Source organism: Trichinella spiralis (genome assembly GCF_000181795.1).
Source record: "Trichinella spiralis strain ISS 195 chromosome Unknown Scfld4, whole genome shotgun sequence".
Lineage (NCBI taxonomy): Eukaryota > Metazoa > Nematoda > Enoplea > Trichinellida > Trichinellidae > Trichinella > Trichinella spiralis.
Genome location: NW_003526943.1, coordinates 4,121,117 through 4,146,019, shown reverse-complemented (window position 1 = coordinate 4,146,019; position 24,903 = coordinate 4,121,117). Strand labels below are relative to the sequence as shown.

At 30.9% G+C, this 24,903-nt stretch overlaps 8 protein-coding genes across 8 annotated transcripts; 6 read left to right on the top strand and 2 right to left on the bottom strand.

The window, feature by feature from the left end:
* Nucleotides 1–201: 201 nt before the first annotated feature.
* On the bottom strand, nucleotides 202–1,963 carry Tsp_01028 (conserved hypothetical protein). Its single transcript, XM_003376795.1, has 10 exons — nucleotides 1,953–1,963; nucleotides 1,768–1,782; nucleotides 1,604–1,653; nucleotides 1,375–1,478; nucleotides 1,231–1,319; nucleotides 967–1,096; nucleotides 806–884; nucleotides 685–755; nucleotides 416–532; nucleotides 202–357 (listed from the first exon to the last, which is right to left on the bottom strand). Exons 1-10 carry the CDS (start codon nucleotides 1,961–1,963, stop codon nucleotides 202–204), a joined length of 822 nt encoding a protein of 273 aa, XP_003376843.1.
* A 730-nt stretch (nucleotides 1,964–2,693) lies between these two features.
* Nucleotides 2,694–6,602, top strand: Tsp_01029 (splicing factor 3B subunit 2). Its single transcript, XM_003376794.1, has 16 exons — nucleotides 2,694–2,727; nucleotides 2,816–2,910; nucleotides 3,170–3,312; nucleotides 3,364–3,436; nucleotides 3,496–3,717; nucleotides 3,778–3,852; nucleotides 3,906–4,058; nucleotides 4,130–4,279; nucleotides 4,340–4,429; nucleotides 4,492–4,707; nucleotides 4,777–4,916; nucleotides 4,970–5,071; nucleotides 5,132–5,411; nucleotides 5,658–5,716; nucleotides 5,753–5,767; nucleotides 6,569–6,602. The coding sequence occupies exons 1-16, from the start codon at nucleotides 2,694–2,696 to the stop codon at nucleotides 6,600–6,602; spliced, it is 1,881 nt and encodes a 626-aa protein (XP_003376842.1).
* Nucleotides 6,603–9,055: 2,453 nt separating this feature from the next.
* On the top strand, nucleotides 9,056–10,683 carry Tsp_01030 (hypothetical protein). Its single transcript, XM_003376793.1, has 8 exons — nucleotides 9,056–9,170; nucleotides 9,285–9,359; nucleotides 9,411–9,551; nucleotides 9,611–9,709; nucleotides 9,768–9,881; nucleotides 9,940–10,038; nucleotides 10,403–10,416; nucleotides 10,663–10,683. The coding sequence occupies exons 1-8, from the start codon at nucleotides 9,056–9,058 to the stop codon at nucleotides 10,681–10,683; spliced, it is 678 nt and encodes a 225-aa protein (XP_003376841.1).
* Nucleotides 10,684–10,818: 135 nt separating this feature from the next.
* On the top strand, nucleotides 10,819–12,789 carry Tsp_01031 (N(4)-(Beta-N-acetylglucosaminyl)-L-asparaginase). The gene is made up of 8 exons (XM_003376792.1): nucleotides 10,819–10,927; nucleotides 10,989–11,312; nucleotides 11,404–11,516; nucleotides 11,643–11,824; nucleotides 11,983–12,090; nucleotides 12,162–12,375; nucleotides 12,567–12,581; nucleotides 12,688–12,789. Exons 1-8 carry the CDS (start codon nucleotides 10,819–10,821, stop codon nucleotides 12,787–12,789), a joined length of 1,167 nt encoding a protein of 388 aa, XP_003376840.1.
* A 179-nt stretch (nucleotides 12,790–12,968) lies between these two features.
* On the top strand, nucleotides 12,969–14,784 carry Tsp_01032 (conserved hypothetical protein). The gene is made up of 2 exons (XM_003376791.1): nucleotides 12,969–14,091; nucleotides 14,717–14,784. Exons 1-2 carry the CDS (start codon nucleotides 12,969–12,971, stop codon nucleotides 14,782–14,784), a joined length of 1,191 nt encoding a protein of 396 aa, XP_003376839.1.
* Nucleotides 14,785–14,932: 148 nt separating this feature from the next.
* On the top strand, nucleotides 14,933–15,268 carry Tsp_01033 (hypothetical protein). The gene has a single exon (XM_003376790.1). It carries the CDS (start codon nucleotides 14,933–14,935, stop codon nucleotides 15,266–15,268), a length of 336 nt encoding a protein of 111 aa, XP_003376838.1.
* A 2,493-nt stretch (nucleotides 15,269–17,761) lies between these two features.
* Tsp_01034 (DNA topoisomerase 2-alpha) lies at nucleotides 17,762–18,009 on the bottom strand. Its single transcript, XM_003376789.1, has 2 exons — nucleotides 17,880–18,009; nucleotides 17,762–17,832 (listed from the first exon to the last, which is right to left on the bottom strand). The coding sequence occupies exons 1-2, from the start codon at nucleotides 18,007–18,009 to the stop codon at nucleotides 17,762–17,764; spliced, it is 201 nt and encodes a 66-aa protein (XP_003376837.1).
* A 3,359-nt stretch (nucleotides 18,010–21,368) lies between these two features.
* Nucleotides 21,369–24,222, top strand: Tsp_01035 (conserved hypothetical protein). Its single transcript, XM_003376788.1, has 5 exons — nucleotides 21,369–21,468; nucleotides 21,615–21,679; nucleotides 22,610–22,701; nucleotides 23,364–23,397; nucleotides 24,190–24,222. The coding sequence occupies exons 1-5, from the start codon at nucleotides 21,369–21,371 to the stop codon at nucleotides 24,220–24,222; spliced, it is 324 nt and encodes a 107-aa protein (XP_003376836.1).
* Nucleotides 24,223–24,903: the final 681 nt, after the last annotated feature.

The window sequence follows — 24,903 nt, the reverse complement described above, 5'->3', positions numbered from 1 at the left end:
ATATTAAATAAATTTTAAAAATTATAAAAATAACTGTTAAATGACATTAAAAAATTCATGTCCTACGCACTGTAATGATCATTTTCATTCATATTTACGCCTTATTATGAAAGCGACCGTTTGCAGTTGATAAAGTCATAATATTTTAAAATGGGCAACGTTGCTAAATAACATTTAATACTTGAAAAAAATTAAAATAAATTACCCATAAACAGCCATGTCTTGAACATCTATTTTTATCAACGCCGTTTCATTTGCAAGCTGACCATTCAGGGAAACTAAATTTTCACCTTGGATTAACAAATTAGAATGTGGCCCAATTAAATTATCTCCATTTATTTTCATCATCCATTTCAGCTAAAATGATAAACGTATAATAATATTATAAATTTTCATATTAAAATGTTAAACATACCGCAAAGTGTAAATCGTTCCCATTGACTGTCCATGAATGCAATGAATGACTGGTCAATCCAAGAAATTCACATGTTCCATTGCCCAATGAATCCGTTGCCCATGATCTTTTGTATGTCTTCAGTTAAAAGAAATTATTTTACAAACTGCGAATTAACATTAAATAACTGAATTGAAAAATCAATTAATAAAAGAACTATTTTTCAAATTAAACTGAATTTGAAATATATATATACTTCGTTAGATTCGTTCGTAAATACAAAAAATGACGAAAAACGACGGACAACGCCTGATAACATGTTGTCTGTGCTCTTGGCTAGCAGTACAGGTGCAGCCGCTTTCTTAAATCATTCAGAAGCCATTAATATTAACAAACATTGCAGCTACAAACGTACATTCAAAATATTGTCAGGAAATTTTAAAATATAAAATGACCCCGACGCTGTGGCTACCACACAAGCACGTGTCTCCTAAAGTTTTATATGATGAAAAAAGAGCAAAATTATTATTTTCTAGAATCTGTACTGGAATCCAGTTCAGGGCTTGACAAACGTCATGCTTAGCATCGATAAATGCTTCAGCAAATTTGGATGACTGAGAAGCCAATTCCCAATAGCAGATTGCACCCTCAGGACTGATGCAAATACAACCGGGTGAATTTTCCGCATCAGAAGACAAGTCTCTATATAGAAAGATACAATGTGAGATCGGACTGACTTACAGTTCTTCCATCATGAAGAATCAATTTGATTCAGGTCACAAACTTCAAATCTCATTGACTATTATTAAAAAATCCAAAAAATATCTTATGAGTACCCTTGCACTGCTGCAGGCGGTAACATATATACTAAATCTGCATTATAACTCAAACCGCAACGCGGTAACGATAAAGTGTAACACATTGCCTGAAAAATGCAACATAAACTTATATGAGCGCAATAATAAAATAAAATAAAGCACGACATTTTCGTCTCTAGCACTCCAAGCAAAGCATTGTCGCATGTAGATTACCCACACCCAATCGCCATCGAGAGAAAATCGGCAAGATAATTGACTATGCTTTTCTAAAATGGAAAACAAAATGTTCAAGTTCTCAAATACTTCATTGTAAAAAAATAACTTACCATTCTTCAACTGATAAAACAGTTCACTCACAAATACTGGTACAGAAAGTTTCAAAGAAATCAACCGCATGATAATGCCTTAATAGTTTTCACAATATAAGAAATACGCGCAAATCTAGAAAAAAGATAGTATATTTGATTTTCATGAATTATGTTTTTTTATTTTATTTACCAATTTCTTTATGAAACGATTTTCTTCAAATTTTTTACAAATAAAATCTTTAAATACGTTTCTTGTTTAACACTTAATTTAATTTAATTTAATTTAATTAGCTACGCGAGTGTATATTTTATCATTTGGCTAGTTTTGTAAATTGCTAATAGCGATAATTGAATTCATAAATATTTCATTTACCTTAACGCAACACTTTATTTTGCATATTAAACGAACACAGCTAATAATATTTTAAATACCAACGTCTCATAAATGTTTGAATAAATATTCATTTTATTTATAAATAGCAATTACGTAACTGTTTTTTATTCATTGACTTTCAATTTAAAATATAAAATACTGTTAAATGTTGAAAACTTTTATTATTTTTAAATAATTCAAAGGCTGTTATAATCTGTTTTTGCTAGAATTGTACTTACTGTATCTTGATTTTTTAAGTTTTCAAATTATTTGATTAGAAAAAAATTATTCTAGATAATTTATGTATTCTATTTAATTTTTATTTATTTAATTATTAAATATTTTATAACATTTGATAAAGACATTGTGACAATATTTAACCAATTAAAAAATTACTAGTAGAGATTACAAATTGTACCGTACTTTGTTTTATGTGACGATTACTGTAGTAGTATCGCTGCAGTTCAGCAAAGCTATGGCAGGTAAATTTTTTTTATTGAAAATTTAAATGTTTTAATTAGAAAACATATGGTACAATTTTTAAATTAATTAAATTTCAGTTGTTTCATTGTGTTATCTGTTTCTGCACATGATTTCCTTAGCTTTTTTAATCAGCATCATCTTCACATTCGATTAAAGAATTTCTAGTATTTAAAATTTTATCATAAATTTTTATAAACTAAACTTCAAAAATTAAAACTTTGTATTTTCTTGTATGTATTTTCTAGTAGAAATTTAAGCATATCTTTCCATAATTGTTTTGCAAATTATTTGACTTAGATTATCATTTACCATAAGTTATGGTTTTACATAATTATACGTTTGAATGTCACAGTAATTTGATCACAGAAACTTGTTTTGATAAATTTTGTCGTATTATTTCAAATTCCGAAATGGCTAAAGAAATAAAACATTGTTTTAGATGACGTTGTTGAAATTGTAACTGAGCCAGTGGTAAACTCACTTGCTTCTGGAAACGGAAATGACACAAAAAATAAGCATAGAAAAGTATGGAGCGTAAGATTTTATGAAAAGAATATGTTTTTATTTTTTATTCTTGATTTACAACGTTTGAAATTTTTCACTGAAAGATATTTAGATTAATATTCATTTTTGTAAATTGAAATTTTGAATTGTATTGTGATTTTGACTGATTTTTTAAATTTATGCTTTGACTGTTTGATTTTCATTTCATTAAATTTATTTTATAAGAATTAAATTATTCGATATTTTAATGTAAATTCTGATGTTATGATTTTTGGACATTACTTATTAGAACCGAACACAAAAAAGAAAAGAACAAAAAAAGCGAGCGAAGGAAAGGCGGCGCAATGCTCTTCAGAATCAAAATGCTGCTAATGAAATTGAACGTGATTCTGATTCGGGTGTAGAAGAAGCTTTGGAAGATGTGGAAATTGAGTATGTTTTTTTAACTGTTGTTTTGCACATGTTAATATTTTTTGTTTGTAGATATGTTACCGAAGAGCTAGATCCAAAAGATCCCATGTATCTTTATTACTTAAAAGTATTTGAAGCATATAGGGTAATTCGTTTTGCCATAAGTATTTGTGAAACAACTGTTAAATTATTTTTCTTTTTTAGCTCACTGCTCCTGAAGATAGAATTAAAGAAGAGAAAGATCGTGAAGAATTTGAACAATGGACACGTGAGCGTTTGGCTCCAAAAGCGGCGATTGTTGAACGTATTGTTCAAGATGTAGAAGAAGCAAAGCAAGAGAAGCTTCGTGAAGAAGCAGGAAAGTTGAAATTATCTAAAAAGAAATTACGTCTTCTTAATCGTCCTTCTATTGGTCAATTGAAATCAGTAATTTTTAAATAATTTTGTGGATATATGATGTTTATTTTATAGCTGCATCAATTTTAGTCTACTAGCCGCCCAGATGTAGTGGAATGGCATGATGTCACAGCAAAAGACCCGAAGTTGTTGGTTCATCTGAAGGTTGCATAATATTAAGGATCCTTTCGACTGTTTTATTATAAAACTTGCTTTAGTCAATTAGAAATACTGTTCCAGTGCCAAGGCATTGGTGTTTCAAGAGGAAGTATTTAGCTGGAAAACGTGGCTTTGAAAAACCTGCATTCGATTTGCCGGATTTTATTAAAAAAACAGGCATTATGGAAATGCGGCAGGCTTTACAAGAGAAGGTCTAATATTTTTGAAAAATTGACAGATATTTATTGTTTCCTTACACAAGCATCTTGTGTTATTTTTTTAGGAAGATCAGAAGTCGATGAAATCTAAGATGCGAGAAAAAATTCGACCGAAAATGGGGAAGATTGACATCGATTATCAAAAGTTACACGATGCATTTTTCCGATGGCAAATAAGGCCCAAAATGAGCATGATTGGCGATATGTATTATGAAGTATATTAAATTTATAATTTTAAAATAATTTTGGTTATTTTGCCAATAACTTTTTTCCAGGGCAAAGAGTTTGAAACTAAACTTCGAGAGAAGAAGCCTGGAGATTTAACCGACGATCTTCGAGTTGCGCTAGGCATGCCTGTTGGACCTGTGAGTTTAAATGACACATTATCTAGTTAAATGACTGTTATTTTTTTGAATTTGATATTTAGAATGCACATCGTTATCCACCTCCGTGGCTTATTGCCATGCAACGTTATGGTCCACCACCAAGCTATCCGAATTTAAAAATACCTGGTTTGAATGCTCCAATACCAGAAGGATGCGCTTTTGGTTATCACGCTGGCGGTTGGGGCAAACCGCCAGTAGATGAAGCTGGTCGTCCACTTTACGGAGATGTTTTTGGAATAGATTTGCCTAGCCACTCGGTAAAAAGCACTAATGATTGCACTGAAATGAAATTTGAAGTAACTTTATGTTTTTGTACTTGGATTTAGGGATTGAACGAAGATGATGATGTCGAAAGGAAGCATTGGGGTGAATGGGAAAGTGATGAATATTCTACTGAAGAGGAAACTGAATCTGAGGATGAGGAAAAAGAAGAAGAAGATGCAGATTTTGTTCCTTCAGCTGAAGGGTATATTCGATTAGTTTTGTAAAATCGCTTTTTTATTGTTTATCATTTTATAGTCTCATAACCCCGAGTGGTATTTCTACTGGAATATCAACCACCGGCGCTGAAACACCAGATGCGATCGAGTTGAGAAAGAAGAAAGTACAAGATGACGCTAGGTATAGTTGATATTATATAAATGGTTTTATACGTTCAGTTGTGTAATACTGAAATTTCAGCAAAGAGACACCGTCGTTATACACATTGCTTCCTGAAAAGAAGGTGGAGAGTATTGTTGGGCAGATGATGGCATCAACACATGTATATGATCTTAGTGCTGCTGCAACTGCGAAAAAAGATCAAAGACCTGACAATGCAGTGGAAATATCTTTGAATCCTGAAGAATTGGATCTAGCAGACACCAGTGGTCTTCAGCAACGTTATGAAGAAGGTTTAAAGAAAATGGGAAAAGAAGATGATTTTTCAGATATGGTTGCGGAGCATGCTGCAAAACAAAAGGTTATAAATTTTTTAAATAACATAATGATTTCTTTCTAAACTTTTATTTCGCTAAAATAAGATTAACTTATAAATCGGTTTTACTTAGTTAATTATGCCTGAAATAAGATTTTTTTACGACCGTAATAACAGTGTTTTAGATTTTTTTTTCTAGGAAATAAAATAGGTTTAATTTTATTTTGTATTTTATATGTGATAATGCAGTATTGCAACTATTTTTATTTAAAAATGTTTTTTATTTTTTAGCGCAAAAGAAAGACTACGGAAGATAAGAAATCTAGCACGAAGAAGTACAAGGATTTCAAGTTTTAGGGCTTTTAAAATATTTATGCTTATTTAAGACTGGTTACCCTAACGTATATGTTTGTTTCAAAATAAAATTTATTATTCAGAATGGGTTTCCATTTTACTGAGTTGCATTATTCACTGAAACTGATTTAACAATTGTTTTGTTTCAAGCTGTTTGCAAATTAACAAGTTATCTTATTTTGCTTCATCAGTTAACGTAACATATTAAAAAGAAGCACATGAATTTTACTTTATTATTTTATTTATTCTATATGTTTAAAATTGTGTGATTAAACAAAAAATTTATGAGTTGTAATGCAGATGACTCATAATAATGCAAGATTAACAGACAAGTGAATGTTGAAAACCATTATTAGAATGTTTTTAAAGCTAATAGTGCAGTGCTTTAGGTATTTTGTGTTGGTGAATTACTATCTTTGCTCTCATCGTCTTTCTTCTTTGGTTGTTCATCCAATTTGGAATTTGATTTTTGGTTCTCAGTTTTTGAATTGCCCGAATCTGCAATGCAGTGAATCACATTGTTTTTTCATGTTTAAATAAAATGTTTCAAAATAAATACTTACTTATTAAAGTATTAAATTATATTATTATTATTACTAATATTACATTTACGTAATGCATTGTGAAAATAGAAAAAACATACTTTTATCTTTTTCTTTAGAAGAATTAGTTTTGCCGTCCTTCGGTTTATTAGTTGATTTTGGCTTTCTAAAATATATTCAGCATTTAAATTTCAGTTGCCAAAATTTTGCAGTTAAAATGAAAAACTTCAATTTTTAAATTATAAGAAATGTAAGAAATGCAAAAAAGACTAAGTTATATTTAAAAAAAAATATTTATAAACTTAGTAGTGGTGTCCTCGTCGTCGGCCTCATAATCTGAATAATCCTCTTTTAAGCCTTCTTTTTTAGTCACAGGTTGATTATTACGCTTTCGAAGTTTGAGCATTGGTGGTGATCCTTCTGTAAATTGGACATGGAACTTTTCAGAAGAAAGTTGCTTTTCCATATAGGAGAAAACTTTTCTAACTTGCTCTAACATTTGCATGAAAGATTCTAATAAATATGTAAATACATATATACCATTATTTGGTTGTGCAAATATGTGAACAGTCTATTGTTACCATCAGAATCAATAGAATCAGAATCTTCTAATTCCTTGTTTGGTGCACATTCTAAGTAAATTGGGGATTTTGACAAATTTTCTGGAGGATCCATTCCATATATCATAAATAAATCTCAAATAAATTCAATAGTATTTTTTAAGTAACAAAAACAGCTTTCATTATATTAAAAAATATTTAGCAAATAAAAAGCTTTTCTTTAAATTGAGCTAAAACGATGTAGGAAATTTTTTTGATAAAATTAAATAAATGACAAGAATCAAACTGATAAATTACCTTCTGCAGTAAAATTCGTAAATTTCAGAGTATGAAAATTGAAAAATTCGTTTACTTTCTCCTCTATGACCGTGTTTTGAGATCTTTTTGTATACTAAAAACAAATTAGAGATAAAAAGAGTAACTGTTTTTTACCTAAATCAATTTTATTCATTTAAACTAAAATGTATCGCATTTTATTTGAAAAAATACAAATAGTATTTTGATAGTAAAACATGACATTTACTTACTTGGATCCAATAAAATTTTACAATTTTTAAAACTTTTAATTCCAATTTAAATACTAAGCCAGTACTGCATTTTACTTTACTGAATCTTCCCAATCCGGGGAGTATGAGGATATCCTTAAAATAGTAAAAACCATTATTGACGTATGGTAAAGAATATCATAGCAAAATGTAAGAAAACGATTCTTTAAGAATATTTATATTAAAATGCGAGTATAGGCGCCCATTAAAAATATTAGATGTTATGCATTTACGTCTTCAATTATTCCGGTTTTACGATCCTTCCAGCAGAAATGAAAAAAATTGTCATTGGCCAAATGTATGAAACATACACCTAATCTTTTATCGGGATATAGTCTGTTCCCTACCAGATTCATCTTTCCAGCGAAGAATTCTATTACTGTACGATGTCTGCTTTCCTTGAACAGATCCATATGTATAGCCTTTCATTCCCTCTCACTATTTAACAAACTTTATAAACAATGAATTTCACTTTGAAATTACTTCGTATAGTTTAAAATTTTAAAGAAAGTTTTAAACTGGACAGCTTTGATGTGAAATTTAAAGTAGTATCATTTGTATGTAAACCAATCAAAATAAGCTTTAAATATATACTATTAACGTGCTAAATTATGTGGGATCAGCATGCGACTTAATGAAAATCACTTCGTTCATGAAAAAATCCTAATTATAGCATAAATTAATAAAATTAAATATGCAAATATGCTAATACATTGTTATATAATGCATATATATTCAAAAAACTGCATGTTTCAATATTTAATGTTAGTATGGAAAAGACTGCAACATTTTTTCAATAAAAATTCAGAAATAACCGCATTTTTATAAGCTAAATCAGTTGCCTTAAAGCAAGTACTTGATGAAATTACCCAAAATAAGACTATAATAACTAAAGACTATATAAAAAACTTTTGTTAAGCCAAAAGATTATTAAAATTATGTTTTATTTATCATTAATATTCTATTTATTGCATAACTATTTTTATTTTTTCTAGTATTTACAGCAATTAGCTTAAAATGCATTATTGCATTATTTCTCAAAAACTAAAAAAAGTAATTTAACATTAAATTCGCAGTATTTTCGACAAGTTTTTTTAAAAATAATAAATATTTTGTTTTTTATTTTATCTCACTTAATTTATACAACTCATATTTTTTACTATACATTCTCATATACAAATTGTACCTGAAAATCATGTACGACCATTCAAATTAGAAGTGTGGTCATCACTAAGATGTGTTATGAAACTACGATTTTTCTGGAATTTTTTTATTTTTCAGACTGCATGCTTTAAATTTATTATCTTTTTGGTTTTCTTTAGGCTAGATGATACTGTGCGTTTTGAATTTATATGATTTTCGACGTAAATGCTGAAGTACACATCTTTAATTGCTGTTACATTCATAAATTCATGCATTAGTAGCATTAATGATTTTAGGTAGACCATAAATAGGCTTTTATTTTATATGATTTATATGATTATACGAATCAATTTGATTTGTTTATGCTTAAATTACCATACTTCAATGTTTTCGTTTGCCATTATTCTGATTCACTGTATATGTAGTTTCGTAGCGAAATGTTTACTGTGCATCCATTTCATCCGCCTTCATTAATTTTAAAATTAAATTAATTGTTCAGTTTATCAATTTAATTTTAATGTTTTTAAATATGTCAACAGATAAAAATGGACGAAACGGTGGAAAAAAGCAGTGAACATGAAACGGAATTGGATAATTTGGAATTGATGCAGTCCACTGCTCAGTTATGTTCCGAGGTGTTTTTCATAAAGAATGAATCGGGTAAATTATTTTATATTATCATTTATTGACAAGTATACTTTATTTTTAAATGTTAGGGTTTTTGTTGATAATATTTCACGCATTGTAATATTTTTGTTTCATTTAATATTCAAGCTAATATTGGAAAACAACCATTTATGGCTGAATCGCATAACTTTTTAACGCTGAAATTGAAACAGCTGAAAGAAGGTTAGTTAAAGTTAGTGAATTTCATTTTTTTATTTCGAGTAACAATTTCAGAAAGAGATTTACTTCTGAGCAAAATTGATAAATTAAATAAAGAAGAAGCAGTTCTTACTGACCAATTGTACTTGGCGTTGGACTGTTGCTGCAAGAAAAGGCAGTTATTGCAGTTAATCAAAAGTGATGAAAATGAATCTGGTAAATTTTGATTTATATAAATCAGTTTATCATTTAAATTATTTATGTCTTTTTTTCAGAAAAAATTTCCAAGGAAAAGCGTGATATGTTTATTTACAAAATGCGGACAAAGTTTTTTGACAATGTAATGGGCCTGAAAGTTCGTTGCTTCACTTCAGGTTTTTAATTAAAAATAAACGAATAGCTTGAATTTTGATTTATTCTGTATTGGTTTAGAAAGTGATACAGGTATTTTTGATTGTTTGGAGATACTGTTTTCTCGTCTTAGTCCGCGTTTTCCTTCAGTATGGTGCAAAATTGTAATGAAAGAATTAGATGATCATTACGAACGTAACAAATAAGTAATGTACAGCTGTTTTTTTTATTTTAAATTTTGCTTTATTTTTAGTTATGTCTACAAAGCCATCTCTGGAAAATGCAAATTTGTTGGTTGAAGAATTGAATCAATCTATGGATTGGATAAAATTTGCCTTACATTTACGACAAGGTTTTAGTCAACTGCTTTAGAATTTATTAGAACTTATTTTATTACTGCATATTTATTACCTTTCTTTGTTTTAAAATTGACAAGTTATGTTTAATTTTGCTTGCCGAAATGAATATTTGCTGGTTGTTCTTTTTAAATATTTTTAACTCTTAAATCACATGTTCGTGCTTTTTTGTACTGCTTAAACTTTTATTATTCAAAGTAAATTTTTGAGATTGTGTTTAAATAAATTTTTCATATTGAACTGCATTGCATTTCCTTGAAGAGATAATGATAATCAAAAGCAGAACGATAACCTGTCAGACTTTAAGCTTCATTCGTACTGTATGGTAACTTAATTTTCTTTTTGTAATCACGTTTTTAGTACTATTCTTGAAAGTTTTTCTTATTTTGAAATTTTGCTGTAAAATTTCTACTAAAATATACCCTTTCTTTGTACTACAATCTTTTTAAATAGCTCGACCATTTTGTTTTTGTTACAGTTAAAAAATGTTTTTTATGTAATGCATATTAGTTTTTTTTAAAGTTCAAGAAGTATCAAATTAACTTATTTGTTCAGTCATGCATTTTGCATGTATTGCTATGAATGAAATGTATATCAATAAAATTTAAACAATTTTTCAGCATAAGTTATCTCAGCAATGATTTTTTAATAAGAGTCGCTAATTTTTCAAAGTTGTATTTTTGGATTATAGTGAATAGATGCATGTTGCTTTTCATCAAATGCCTTCTCTACGTCTGACGTTGATCTGCTTCTTTATGGTATTGTCCTCCTTTTTTATGAATTTTGGACAGCAATCGGGAGGTCAATTTCAGCATAAAATGTCAAATGTATCACTAGTAATAACTACTTGGGCGACATCGGGCTTTATACAAGCTACAGAAGCAGGTTAAGGAGTTCTTGTTCTATTTTTTATTTGTTTATTGTGTTTTTTACATTGCAAATGCAGCTTGGGACCAAATTCAGCTCAATGGAGACACTTTGGAAGCAGTGCTGGTTGGTTGTAGTGTGTGCCAAGAATTGCAATGTGATGGTACCGTTGGCTACGGTGGTTCGCCGAACGAATTTGGTGAGACAACACTGGATGCTTTAGTGATTCACGGGTTTGATCACAGTTTTGCTATGCGCAATACTTTAACGGCGTTTCAATTCATCATCAGGCCTACTGGGGATGTCGGTGCTGTTGCAAGTTTGAAACGCATTAAAGAAGCAATTCGTGTTGCCGCTGCTGTAATGAAATATACAAAGCACACACTGCTTGTTGGTGAAGCAGGTAATGTTAAAGTGAATTGTTTAAATATAACGAGTTTATTGTTTTTTTAAAGAAGTACAATTTTTATTTAATTTTTTATATTCGCTTTTAGCTACTAGTTTTGCTCTTGAAATGGGATTTTCCGAATCCGATTTGCATACTCCAGAGTCGACTCAGATGTGGAAAACATGGGTAGAAGGTAATTGCCAACCGAATTATCGAAAAGTAAGATATTTTAAACTAGCTGCTGCTTTTGCCGAATACTTTCAACATTGACCAAATTGATTCAGACGGAGAGATTTTCATTTCTTGAGGTGTATAATTTTAGTGCGTAATTTTTTGCACTTTTAGAACGTCATTCCTGATCCAAGCAAAAACTGTGGTCCTTATACTCCACTGTTACAAACAGATAACATTGACGATTGGTCACATGCACAAATTGACTCTCACGACACTATAGGTATGATTGCCATTCACGGAGAAGAAATCAGTGCAGGCACTTCTACCAATGGCATGCGCTATAAAATTCCTGGGTAATAATTTCAGTTGCAAATTACTTTTGTGAGTGAAAAATTCAATCTCAAATGATTGATAAAACTGATGATTTTAAAATACATAAATGTATTACTAGTGTTGAATTTTTCATGTGTATATGTATAATAATTCTTCATTGCTGTTTTCTAAATCGCAGTCGCGTCGGCGACTCTCCAATACCTGGCTCTGGTGCTTTTGTCGACAACGACGTAGGAGCTGCCTGTGCAACAGGAGATGGTGACATTTTGATGCGGATGCTTCCAAGGTAAGAAAATGAGAAAATGGTACAAAAATTTTTCTCGAATGAATGTATTGGCTTTTTATATTAAAAAACAGTTATCAAGCAGTTGAAAACATGCGCACAAGTATGACACCCACAGAAGCTGCAATGGATGCTATAAGTCGTGTTGCGAAAAAATATCCGACTTTTAAAGGAGCAATAATTGCTGCAAATCGTTACGGCCACGTTGGCGCCGCTTGTCATGGTTTCGACACTTTTACTTATTCTTTACGGGATGCTTCACATACGGGAGTGGTTAAAACAGCAATTGTTTGTTCCAAAAGTTGACAGTTTGGTTTTAAGTTTGAAAATAATTCTATAGTGCAATAATTTATTATTTACTCAATAATAAACTTAAAATTTTAAGTCCATATTTTTAATGATCTGATTATAAGTCTATATACATGTATGTATATTATTGAAAAAACAAAAAAGAATTCATTTATGAAAATCATTTGAAGATTCCGAGTCATGCTGTTTGTTCACTTAATTTAAATTTTGTTTTGATTTTAATGAATTCTGCGCAATTCGTCAATTAATAACGTTTGAGGTTCGATTATAATTTTTGCACAACTAGTGAAGAAGAGGACTTATTATTATTGTTCGTTAAATTTCCAAATCAACGCAACATCTGCTGAAAGTTGGGTTGTTGCAAGAAGCGACAACGACATTTGTTTTAGTTGAAAAGCGGATAACAGCTGTGATGGTGAATGTACATCCGTTTTACCGCCCACGCGAAGTTCGCTGACAGCAGTTCTATAATAATCAAGCAGTTCCAAGTGAAAAGTTACGTCGCCCTTGTTGTTGTTGTTGTTGCGTTGCTGTTGTGGTTTGGTTTTTGAGCGTTCGTCAGTTGGTCGGCAATGTCGTTGCTGTGGTTGTTTGAAAATCTTCGTGTGGAACCATTCGGCATTATCCCGTTGGCAAGTTTGACCGGCAAAGGCGGTCCAACCACGCTGAAACACCTCCACATTGTCGCATCGTACAACTGGCAAGATGAACCATCGTCGAAGATCTACGTGCCCGGTGCTCCCAAACGGTATGTCACATGGCCCGGCGGTCGTCTCCAAGAGGACAGCGGTCAGCTGATCTACGATATCAATCATGTTCGCCTGCCGGATGGTCCAATGGATCCGCTGTTCGACGCTTTGGAAATCTGCTCAGAGAGTCGGTTCGACCCCGGGGCGTTCGACTTAGTCACCGACTGTATCAACTTGCAAAAGTTGTTCACGTTTTGCAAAGGCGAAGAGAGCAGCGGCTTTTTCCGCATCGATTTGGAACGAGTGGGCGACGCGGTTTTAGCTTGTCGTGTGGAAGCGCAGGATGTGATCCAGATCGACTTCCCAAGCCACGACCAATCGCTGAAGGCGGCTTGCACGCAGCCTGTGCACCCAACTTTGGCCGGCAGCCATCAGCGCATTGTGGCTTACAGTTTCGGCGACCTGAGGATGTTGGTGCGTTACGAGGTCGACTGCGTCGACTACACGGTTGAAGAGCTTGAACGGCAACTTCTGGAGCAGGACGAAGCCCAGTCGACCGCTATTCAGGAACCGTCTCCAGTCGACGACCCCCAGCAACGGCTCAAGCATATCAGAAGCAAAAGCACCAACACTAGCAGCAACTGTTCGCCGTCGGTGAACGTGACCACCTATCCGGACGGTCGAGGCTTTCCGGCGTTTACTTGGCCGTTGCTGTTTTTCGCCGGTTCCAGCGCGGTCGTGGTTGGCTGGATGACTGAGCAGAACAATTTCAAAAAACCCGTGATGTACAAGCCGACCGACGTCAACCGACTGCTTAAACCATTACCGTACGCTGCGTTGAGCAAAGTGTACGATTTGCTGAGCAAAATTGTCGCTTTTATGCGACGTAACGACGAAAACATGAAAGCTAGTCTGATTTGGCGTGGTGAGCAGTTTGTGGAAATTTATGAAAAAGCTCCAACTGCTTCGGGAGCCGTATCCCAAGCCTGGCGTCGTCGACTGACCGGTGGCAATTGAAGCACTGATGAACACAGAAACGAGCAAACAAAACTTTCATTTCGCTATCAGTTTATTCTTTTGTTTTTTTCTAAAATAGTTTATAGAATTTTTGTTTTTTTCAATCTTTATTTGTAGAATTTTAAATAATTAAAATGGTTGCTTAAAACAACAACTAAGAATAGTTCATTGTTTTTTTTTCTTTGTTATTGGCTCTAGTTGGTGATTTGTTGCATAAAGTTTGCTGAACAATGTGTTCATTTTTTCTCTTGTTGTCATCAATGATGAGCACGTCAATAAATGCAGAAAGCGAGTGAATAATTGCGGTGGAAATTGATCTGGCGACCGAAATTTAACAACTCAACACATTCTCACTGGCGCTTATAAAAGAAGCCACATTATGAAATAAAATAACTTTTTCTGCATGTCTTATTTTTAGCAACATTTTCAAATGATGCGTTCAATTTTCCAAATGCATTTTGTCGGATTGGCATAATTTGTGAATTTCAAAGCAAGAATATTTGAAGAAAATGAATTTTTCATCTCCACAGCAAACGCAGCTGTTGCTTCCACTATGACAGATTCTAAAGATAGCTTTCAGAAAAACAGCTTTTCCTTATTAAATAAATTTTCAGCGAATAATTTCAACATCGGTGTTTGTGTTTGTCGACGAGTCGATTTTATTTTAACTGGTCATCTGTGATGAAACATCGGCAGCTTTTCAAAAGTGAATACAATGCAAACAATTCCAGTTGTATATTACTAATAACATGCATATGCTATTATAATTTTGTCTTTTTTCTGTTAATATCACGATTATAATCATAGAACTTTAAAATAAAATATTTTACATGAAAAGAACTACTTGTAACGGATTTTCTGCAGAAGCTGGCGGATATACCTCTACCTCAGTACTGTCCCCCTGGTCACTGCAATCCGTGTTGATCGTGCGACCTCCTTCCCGCTTCAACGAAGACATTCAGGATAATAAAGAGAAGCAGACACAACAAAACCGCTTAAAGTGCTTATTAAAACATGCCACCGACACCACTGCTGTCGATCACCAAACGAGCATCACGTACGAACCCCTACTCTCCACAACCTACCGTAGCCTTTCTGATTATCAGGAGTTACGCCACTCTTTCTACCGATTGGTCGCCACTCTTTCTACTGATTGGATTGATTGACTGACGGCTCTTTTTCTGCCGTGCCTGGCATAGATGATATTTAACAATTCTTACTGTACGGTACTGAGCACTTGGGCATCTGTTACACTACTGAACTTATCAATCTGATTAAACCTGTTTAAAAACTGTAACTGAATTAGTTGAAATGCTTGTTATTCTTGTTCCACATAAATTTAAAATTGTTGTTAGTAGAAATGTTTATGGAATTCCATGATTCTTCTTATTAGTTAAAATTCATTTATAAAAATCCATTTCAATAAAGTTCATCTAACACTTTATATTAGCATACCGCTTTCTCAGAGGGAAAGAAAGTCAATATGAGCATAAATTTTCAACTTTAATCACAAAAATAATTTGTATTTAAGAATCTTAAAGGAATAAGCTATATATTGCAGTGTGCATAAAACAGACGCAAATTGAGCTTTTCAGACTGAAACAGCAGTTTCGAAGTGCTACCATATCTTAAGTGAAATAAACACTCAGCTGATTATATTGCTTATATTATTTGTTATATCAGACTGATGTCAGTATGGATGAATGATGGATGGAAATTGATGGAATGATGATTTTATTTTCAAACTATAATTTTTAACGTTTTTCTTGGACAGAAAACAATAACCACAGGCGCTAACATGCAGACATAAGTTACAAAAGAAAATATCCATGCTTGTGATGAAGATAAATATGAAAAGCGTGAGTTGTGAACTTAGATATTTAGCATCATGCCTATTCAGTAGTGCTCTTTGATGATAAAATTTACTATTGCCATTTCATGTAGCAACTGCTGCTTACAGAATACCTTTGTATAATTAATTCAGATCTGGCAAAAAGCAGATTTGTATTTGCAGAGCCAGATAAAACAGCAGTGTTGTGAATGCTATTAAAAGTCAAGCTGAATTTTAGTATAACACGCATAAAATTATACTGACCGCATTTAGAGGCACTATTCTAGAATTTCAATTCAAAATACAAATAAATTTTTAATATGCTACCATCTGAGAGACGGTAATTAAGCAGCATCAATTTTTTGGTAGGCTGAACTTAGTGTTCACAGTAGGAATTTTACTGTGACTATTGAGCAATTCTGTCACTTCCAATGTTCTGCTTTATTTTTAATCTTCTGTCTTTCAATACATCGTAATCTTCTGTCTTTTAATCATCTGTTAACAATTTTACAATTCTTAAACATTTTCTTATTTGTTCTGAGAGCTCAGATTACCCAATGCTTCCTCTTTTCAACTCACGCTAACAATTTCACAGTTTGATTTAATTTTTTGATTTTTTCAAACTTTTTTCTAATTAATTTCTAAACACTAAAAAGTTTTTTAATTATAAAATCTTGTGATTTAAAAAATTAGCATGTCCTTGCCATTTATATCATCACTAATGAATGTCTGCAGTTTATCATTAAATTTTGCTCTTATTTCAAATGAAACTGCTGTATTTATGAAACCATATTAGTCGTCAAAACATTTCTGCATGATATGCATGACTTTTTCAATGAGTTGAATCATTTTTTAATGAGTTTTCAATGAATCAGCTACCACATAAGGCTTGTTCTGTAATAATTCTAGGTTCATTAAACGGGTACATTTCGATTCATTCTTGGTGAGTAAAAATATCATTCAATGTCATTTTAAGTTATCTAAACTGTCCGAATTGTTTGGTTCCTGATTCTGAAATGAACTGCTCGCAGCAGCACACATGGTACATCATTTTGTAATTTCTTAAATTAGACAAGTGATTAGGTACTTCTTATTTTTATTCTTGACATATTCAGTATATATTTCTTGTTTTTTCGACTAATATTCAGCTTGTGAATCAACTAAAAGGCTGAAGGTTTGCAATTTTTGATAACTTGTAAATATTTATAAGCATATGTTAGCATTACCATCCAATATATACACTCCTCTCCATGATCCTCATCCTCTAATAAACTACATTTGAAAAGAATCAAGACATCACCTATTCAATTTGCAAAATGCACCTACGATACCTATGATTGACAGCGCATCGCTGATTGGAATACTAAATTAAATTCTGCTTCAAGTTGTCCTAATACAAATATAGAACAGTTTACTAACTTGTCTAGTAATTTCCAATTCAAAATTAGTGTTTTACAACATTTAATCTTAGTTTAACAAATCTTCAGCAGTTAAAAGCACAATTCACTGACAATTAAACAGAACAGTTAAATTTTGACTTTTAAGAAGATTTAAATTAAAATTATAATTTTGATTAAATTTAAGAGTAACTGGAACAATTACCTTATATGACATAAAGTAGAAACGTGATATATCAATTTGATATTTCAAGACAAAAGAAACCAAATAATAATATTCATTTCTGAAAATAATGACTATAATTTATTAACATAATACCTTGACATTTTTTGATATATATGGAAATAACACATACTTCATTTTCGCATCTCATATTGTCCAAGAATGCGTTACAGTAGCGCATGCCACCAAAACTAATTTTCATCCTAGGTCATTTTTTGCTGCCCAGTGCCACCGCTTTGATGCCATCTTCTTTATTGTGGTACTTCATATAGACTGTGGCTGTAATATGTTGCAATATCTACAAAGGGAATGCAAAGATTACGTACATTTATATAAGTGAATCAGATTTTTACCAACCGGTGGAATAGGCTTTATTACAATTCGTTCAATGAGTCCAAATTTACCAAAAATCTCAGGTGTTCTTATTGTGTGTTCATTTGCCAAATAAATGGGCATTTTTAAGACGTAAACCACATTCCCTGGTACAACATTGCAAGAAAATTAATACTTGTCAACAAAATTAAAAAATATATAATTATTTTACCGGAGAATTTTTCTGTTTTTCTTTAGAGATTCAAAGAATTCAGACATTTGACTTCGACAGATTTCTTACTTCAGATGGTGGGACCAAAGACCAAAGATCAGCAGCAACGACCAGAACAGATTATTACAGTAATAACCTGTATTAAAGTTAATAATAAACCTGAAATACCTTAATGTAGAAAAATATCCTTTTCATCTTCAAAAACAATCTTTTTGTTGTATATAATATTAACAATAAATTATATTAGTAAACATTTATCTTTTATTTTAAATATACATATTAAAATAAAAAATAAAAATTATTTTTCTGTTTAAAATCACGCTATTGGCTTCCTGAAAATCATTTTTGATTGGTTAATTTTAAGTAAATCATAATCCACATCGCTCTACTTTAATCATTTTGCTATTTAGCACTTGTCTGCTTTATGTTAGTCTGAGTTACACGAAAACATTTGGAAAATAAATAACTCAGAGTTCCACATTTAGGTAAAGTAAAACTGCAGTCCAGCATCAGTTCAGCTGAATGCAAAATTTCACTGCTAGTCATAGAGTTCCCTGCTATTTCATTACTTTTATAGAGGACAGATTACAGTTGAACATTTCATAACAGCATCTTACTGACTTTCATCTTGCAGTGTCAAGTAATAGTTGGAAGTTAGCCAATTCATAATTCTCAGATAAATATGCTTTCTTTCACAAAATTATGAAATACAGCAGATTAAAAGATAGCAAAGAATACAGCTGAACACCAAAATGCAGATAACAGCTGTACAACGTTACTGCTAGGCAAAACGTAATCAGCCGTCTTTTGTCTATTGAATTAACTCTTTCCTTTGTTTTGTTTGTAGGATGCATGATGTAGCAGATATCAGGTCAGACCATTCTGATTTTCTTACTTTTTCAATTTTATGACTTATAAGATTAGTATCTTTCCACTCAGTTTTTTCTTTTTTTGATTTCTGTCGTCAGAACTGTATGAACAGACTCATTATTTCGAAATTTCCACAGACTTTATAAGTAAAAGCAACATCTACAGATAATTTGAGTCTGATAACATTTAACGATGATTAGATTGATTCATTTTTGATACTTCAAAATTAGATAATTTCCATATTCTTGATGCAGACGGTCAAAACTCTTCACGATCAAACTGTAAGTCATTCCTTTCAATTTCAGAGCATTCATCACTTTTTATTCAATCTAAAAGAGTAACATTTTCTCAGAAATTTATAAGCTGCCAAAAATTTATTTCTTCTTTCACATAGTCTATGTATGATTTGCCGGAAATGCTGGCATTGTGGTGGGTGCTCTACCGCTCAAAATTTAAAAAATATTACTTCATTGTTAAATGCAAGCTAAAGACAGCAATGAAAATAATGCCTAGTTTACATTCAGTACCGGTAACTATTCTCTTGCTCATCCTAAAACCAGCTTCAATATGATCACTAGTACCTCTCTGCACTGGTCTAACAATAAGCATAATAGCTAGCTTCACTGCTTTTACAACAAGCTGCTAATTTGATAAATGAGTCAAAAGAGACATAAATAGCAAATAAATTTAATCTTATTAGATATACCACATCATTTTAGAAATATCTTAGAAGTGTAGAATTTAACAAATGCTAATTTGCACCATCGATGAAGAGAAGAAATCAGCATATTGTAACACGCAAATGCTAAGCAGTGAAATGATAAGTGGAAGCAACGAATGAATAAGGTAAATTATTTGCTACATTTACAAATTCATAGAATTGTGCCCAAAAGATGAGACTAAAATATTAACAAGATTACCTTAAATAATAAGTGATTTTTATATTTTCAAAAATTGTCAAAAATTAATACTTGTAGTCATAATAAATAAAATTTCTGAAATGGTACATTTGAATAAATTTCTGTATGAAATTGAAGTGTACACTAACTCAGCTTTTAATCTTTACTTTCAATTATGTGTTCTAACTTCTACTTTAATATCATTTATATATAATTTTTTTATCATTATGCATAATGTCAGTTTAAACGTCAGTTTTACTTGAATAAAAGTTTTCTTTTACTGTACATATGATCTGTTTTTATTGTTCTCTTGGAATTGATTAAAAATAAACTTTTTTCAAAAGCAAAATTTTATTTGGCGCAATGTCAGTTTTTGCTTGAACATTTTGACCATTCAGTGTATTCATTTAACAAATAACTGAAAGATGAATATGAAAAACTTCTGTCTAAATTTGTGCTCCACATTCATGAGAAATGAAATAATTTTAGACTTAACATTACTTGTACAATGTAGTTTTATTTTTTTTAAGTTTCTCATTGCAAATTAATTGAATTCATTCTGTAATTAGGTGAGCTTTTATAATTATTGCATGATTTTTATCAATATTCTCAATCCTATTTTCTCCTTTGCAATTTTCTTAATCTTCTAGTAGTTTCTCTGCTTTTCTCTTCATGAAATCAATTATTTTTAGCTTGAACCCGGCAGTAAATTTTACCCCAAATGTCGTTTTTATGATATTATCATCTCATTAATGTTACTTTCTAATTACATACACATAAATACATAGATCTGTAAGTACAAATAAATTAATGTAAGAAATTACTGAACTGCGTTTATTCTTTTTTTATATTAAAAGTCATAAAAATAAACATGAACGGGCTGCAAAAGTGATTCTTCTACATCATTTGCTTAGGAATACTACTGACAGAGATGTTCGATCATTTTACTGAAATGTTATGAAGTATTGCGACTTTATAATTAACACTGCTCTAATGTAAAATAAATTATGCAATGAAAAATGTTGACTGCTCCATCTGGGATGAGCACCCCATTGTACAGATGGTTAATGGGAAGAAACAGCTTTCTGAGGATATTATTCGATTTTCAAACTGCTCTTTTCACATTTTTGTTGCTTGCATGAAAAATTTTCTTTTATGGTAGAAAATTTTATGCCCATGCATTGCCACTTTTTTAAAGTCATTTTAATTTCATTTACTTTGACCTTGAGCATTTTCAGTCCAGCGGGTGTTAGGGTTTCTTTTGCATCTGCCGGCTAATGATCGATAAATGCAACCATCATTTGGTTTTGGTTGCTTTTCCTTAAGAAGGGGTCATTTTGCGCTTCGCTGCTGATTTTCATCTTGAAGCCAATTTCCCGCCCGTTGTCAAAACTAAATAAACCCAAGTCAGCAATATACCTCTTACCAAATGTCAACGGCAGTTTTCTTTGATTGGCCGGTAAAAATCAATTTTTTACTTACTTCAAACGTATGCGGATAAAATGGGGGCAAAGGGGGCAGACATACAGACAAAAAGACTGTGTTCTGTTTGCAAAGTCAAACAGCAAGTGTCCTCTTATCCGTATAGCTCGTTAACAAATGGTAGTTACCAGCTAATATAAAGGCTTTCTTTCTGACCAACAGCTGACCACACATTGATTATTCACATTCATACTTGGCATGGTTATTAGCTAAGATTGTTTAAGACAGTTGATTTTGTTACTGAATGCAAATTATATCTACTAAAGAACTGCTGGCTGTGATACCGCTTGAAATTTATCTAATCCCTTCTCGACCACTGTTCCTGCTTTGGGTAAGATATTATTTAACATTACATTTATGACAATGCTTTGTACAACACAAAGCGAAATACTTTCATAAGATCACTTTTCTTGTAATACAGTAGTTGCACATAAGTTCTCTTTTAAGTTAAAGTACGGTTCCAAGTATTAGGTCAAAATAATACATTACTCGTTTTAATTTTGCAATTTTTATTCTTTATTAAGTAAACAGTGCTATAAATAAAATTAATTTCTAGATAGGCGACTTTCATATTTTAAAATTCATTTCATGAACTATTGTTGATGTTAATTGCTCAATGAAAAGGCTAATTTATGACCTTCAAATTCATCATCTTTTAAAAATTAGTAATTACACATTTAAGAAATGCTTTCATAGAAACTAAAATTACTACACTATTATTATCATTTTATTACTGTTTTATATTATAATATTATTTTATATACAAATATTTTTAATTTTGCTAAATTTTACATTGAACTTTTCACTTATCACTTTATTGAAAGTTTATGCTGTTAGTTACATTTGAATTTCATGAACTCTGAAAGCTTTAAAGTGTTCTGGACTTATACAAAGTGAATAAATGTTACAAAACTTATTTTGCATTTCCTTGCTATCTAATACAAGAATTCAAATAATGTTCTAGCAGATTTTATCAAGCATTTAGCACTTGACATAAAATATGTTTAAGGATTTGGAAATTCAACAATTTTGTTTCACAAAGTATATTGGTTGCTTTAATTTGCAAAGCATTAAATAATTACTTATTTGAATTTCTTCCATCTAAAAGAATGCTTTAAAAATTTGAAATCTTTACTGAAACTGTTCAATACTCAGTTGAGAACAGACAAAATGTTCAGTTCAGCTACGCTAATGGTTGTATTTCTCTGCTAAACAAAGTACAATTTTATTCATTTTCTTTTCTTCACATTCCACGTTTTAGTGTTTAATTGACAACTATACTGGGTGCACGTCAGTGCAGATCGAAGTTTTGAATTGCGAATCAATATGGGAAGGCCAGGACTACTCAGAAATGTTTAATGCTTTACTGTGAACCATCTTGCATCAAATGAAGCATCATGTAAAATCATCCAAAGCCCTTTGTCAGTCTTGTTTTGACTTATTTAATATATGGATTAATTTGTTCTTAAAAAAGCCTTTTTTATTTTAATGGAAAACGTTGCTTATTTTTTTTCAACGAAGGCTACTTCAATTAAATGCAACATTGAATTGTAATTAAAGAAAGTCATGATCTTATATTTAAAAATTAGTGTTCATTTTTTAAGCAATTGTTAACTTATAGATATAATTAATAATCAAACTGTATAATTTTTGTAATATGCAATTATATAACTTTTTAAAATGCTTTGTTACATTTTAATATGTTTTTTAAATAATGACACAACCATTTTTAGAATACTTAAACAGAACAAAAGCAGCGAATGCAATCATTTTTTTAAATGGCGGCAGCATTTATTCTAAATTTGATTCTTTGGTAAAAAGCAGTTGACAGTGTATATGATTTATAATTTTGGGATTAAGCACTTATGTTGAATTAAATTTTTCATATGAAAATTATTATTATTTTTAAAAGCTTAGTACCAGTAATTATAATTTATTAAAAGTTACATTTTATAAGCATAGTCATTGCATAAATCACTTTAAACTTATTAAATATTAAATATGTGACATTTCAGAATGATTTATTTAATCAAGTTGAGTACTGTTTGGGTTTATTTTGAAAATTAATATCAATAACCAATTTTGCGATTTTTAAAATTTCTCCATGATTTTTTATATTCTGAGAAAGTTTAATCCAATTTGTACAGATTATGCTCAAGTGTAATTCTTATTTCCTGACCATTTTGTATTATACAGACGTGTTCTGATGTTGAAAATCAATAATGATTGCTTGAATTCAAAAGTGATAAAAAGATCAATATTTAAAGCAATGATATTCTTACAATGACACTTCACAGACGTTCTCAGCAGGCCATGAGTAAATCATGAATATTTTTCGTTTACTTGCATAATTATGTATTTAAAATTTTTTAAAGCCTTTTCATTTTATTCAACTGCTTTACTTGGCTAAACTTTTATGCATTTTTTAAAAAGGATTGATTTCTACTTAAAATAGTCCAAAATTACAGTTTAAATATTTATAGTTAAATAAGTGTTATTATTCATCGTGTAAAAGAAAGTTTGAAATTTCAGTGAGAAGGTAATAACAAACTTTTACTTGTACAGCAACTGATCGATGAATAAGAATTTTTATGAGTTTTCTGTATGTAACAATCCATTAATAAAATATACTCTTCAAATTACTCACTATTACATTGACTAGATTACCATACACCAAATTTAACTATATTTTATAATTATGGGTTTTCTTTACTGATGCTTTCACTTTAAAGTTGAGAAGTGCTTTTAAAGCAGAAATGCACATTGAGAGTGTATAGCTACTTTAAAAGACTGTTTGATGAAATGAAATAAATTTTATATACATTTATCAAACATTTGCAGATTGTGAGCAATACAACCCTCTACATAAACTAAAATTACGTTTGTTATACAATTGTTTGTTGGAAATTTATATTCATGTGTTGTATTTTTTGATGATTTAAAACCTGCATGGTGTAAAATTATGCAATTCATTTTTATTCTCGATTTTTCAGCTGTTTGATAAATGAATGTATGGATAAAATATTTTCTGTGAATGAAATAAAGTTTGGTAGAATAGCTTGCATTTTAATGATGGTCTGCTGTTATGGTTGATAATTATCATGCCATGCTGAGCTTTGATAATCATAGACTATTGCGTCCGGTTTTTGCAATAACAAATGCTCATTTTCCTGGAATCTTTATCAAGGACAATTGCCTGTGCAAAATTTGCTAAATGCTTAAATTATAGTAAGCTTAAAGAAACTTCTTGCATAAAGTATGTATTAAGCAGTTAATAAACTGGAAGTGCAGGAAGTGTTAATTTCAAGGGCAATCATCAACATGCAAAAATGTAGATTTAAAAGTATAGCATTTCACAAAAGCATCATGCTTCAGTTTATTCGTTTTCATATGCAACAATAATAAACAGTAATGTTGAAGTAATATTATTTTGGCATTGAACCGATGCTGTTTGAAAAGTGCAATAACTTCTATCAATTCTGTTGTGATAATTGAAGTGCATTTGACTTTGCTTTGGAGTGTAGTTGCGCTTTTTGTACAATAAAGCTTTCTTGC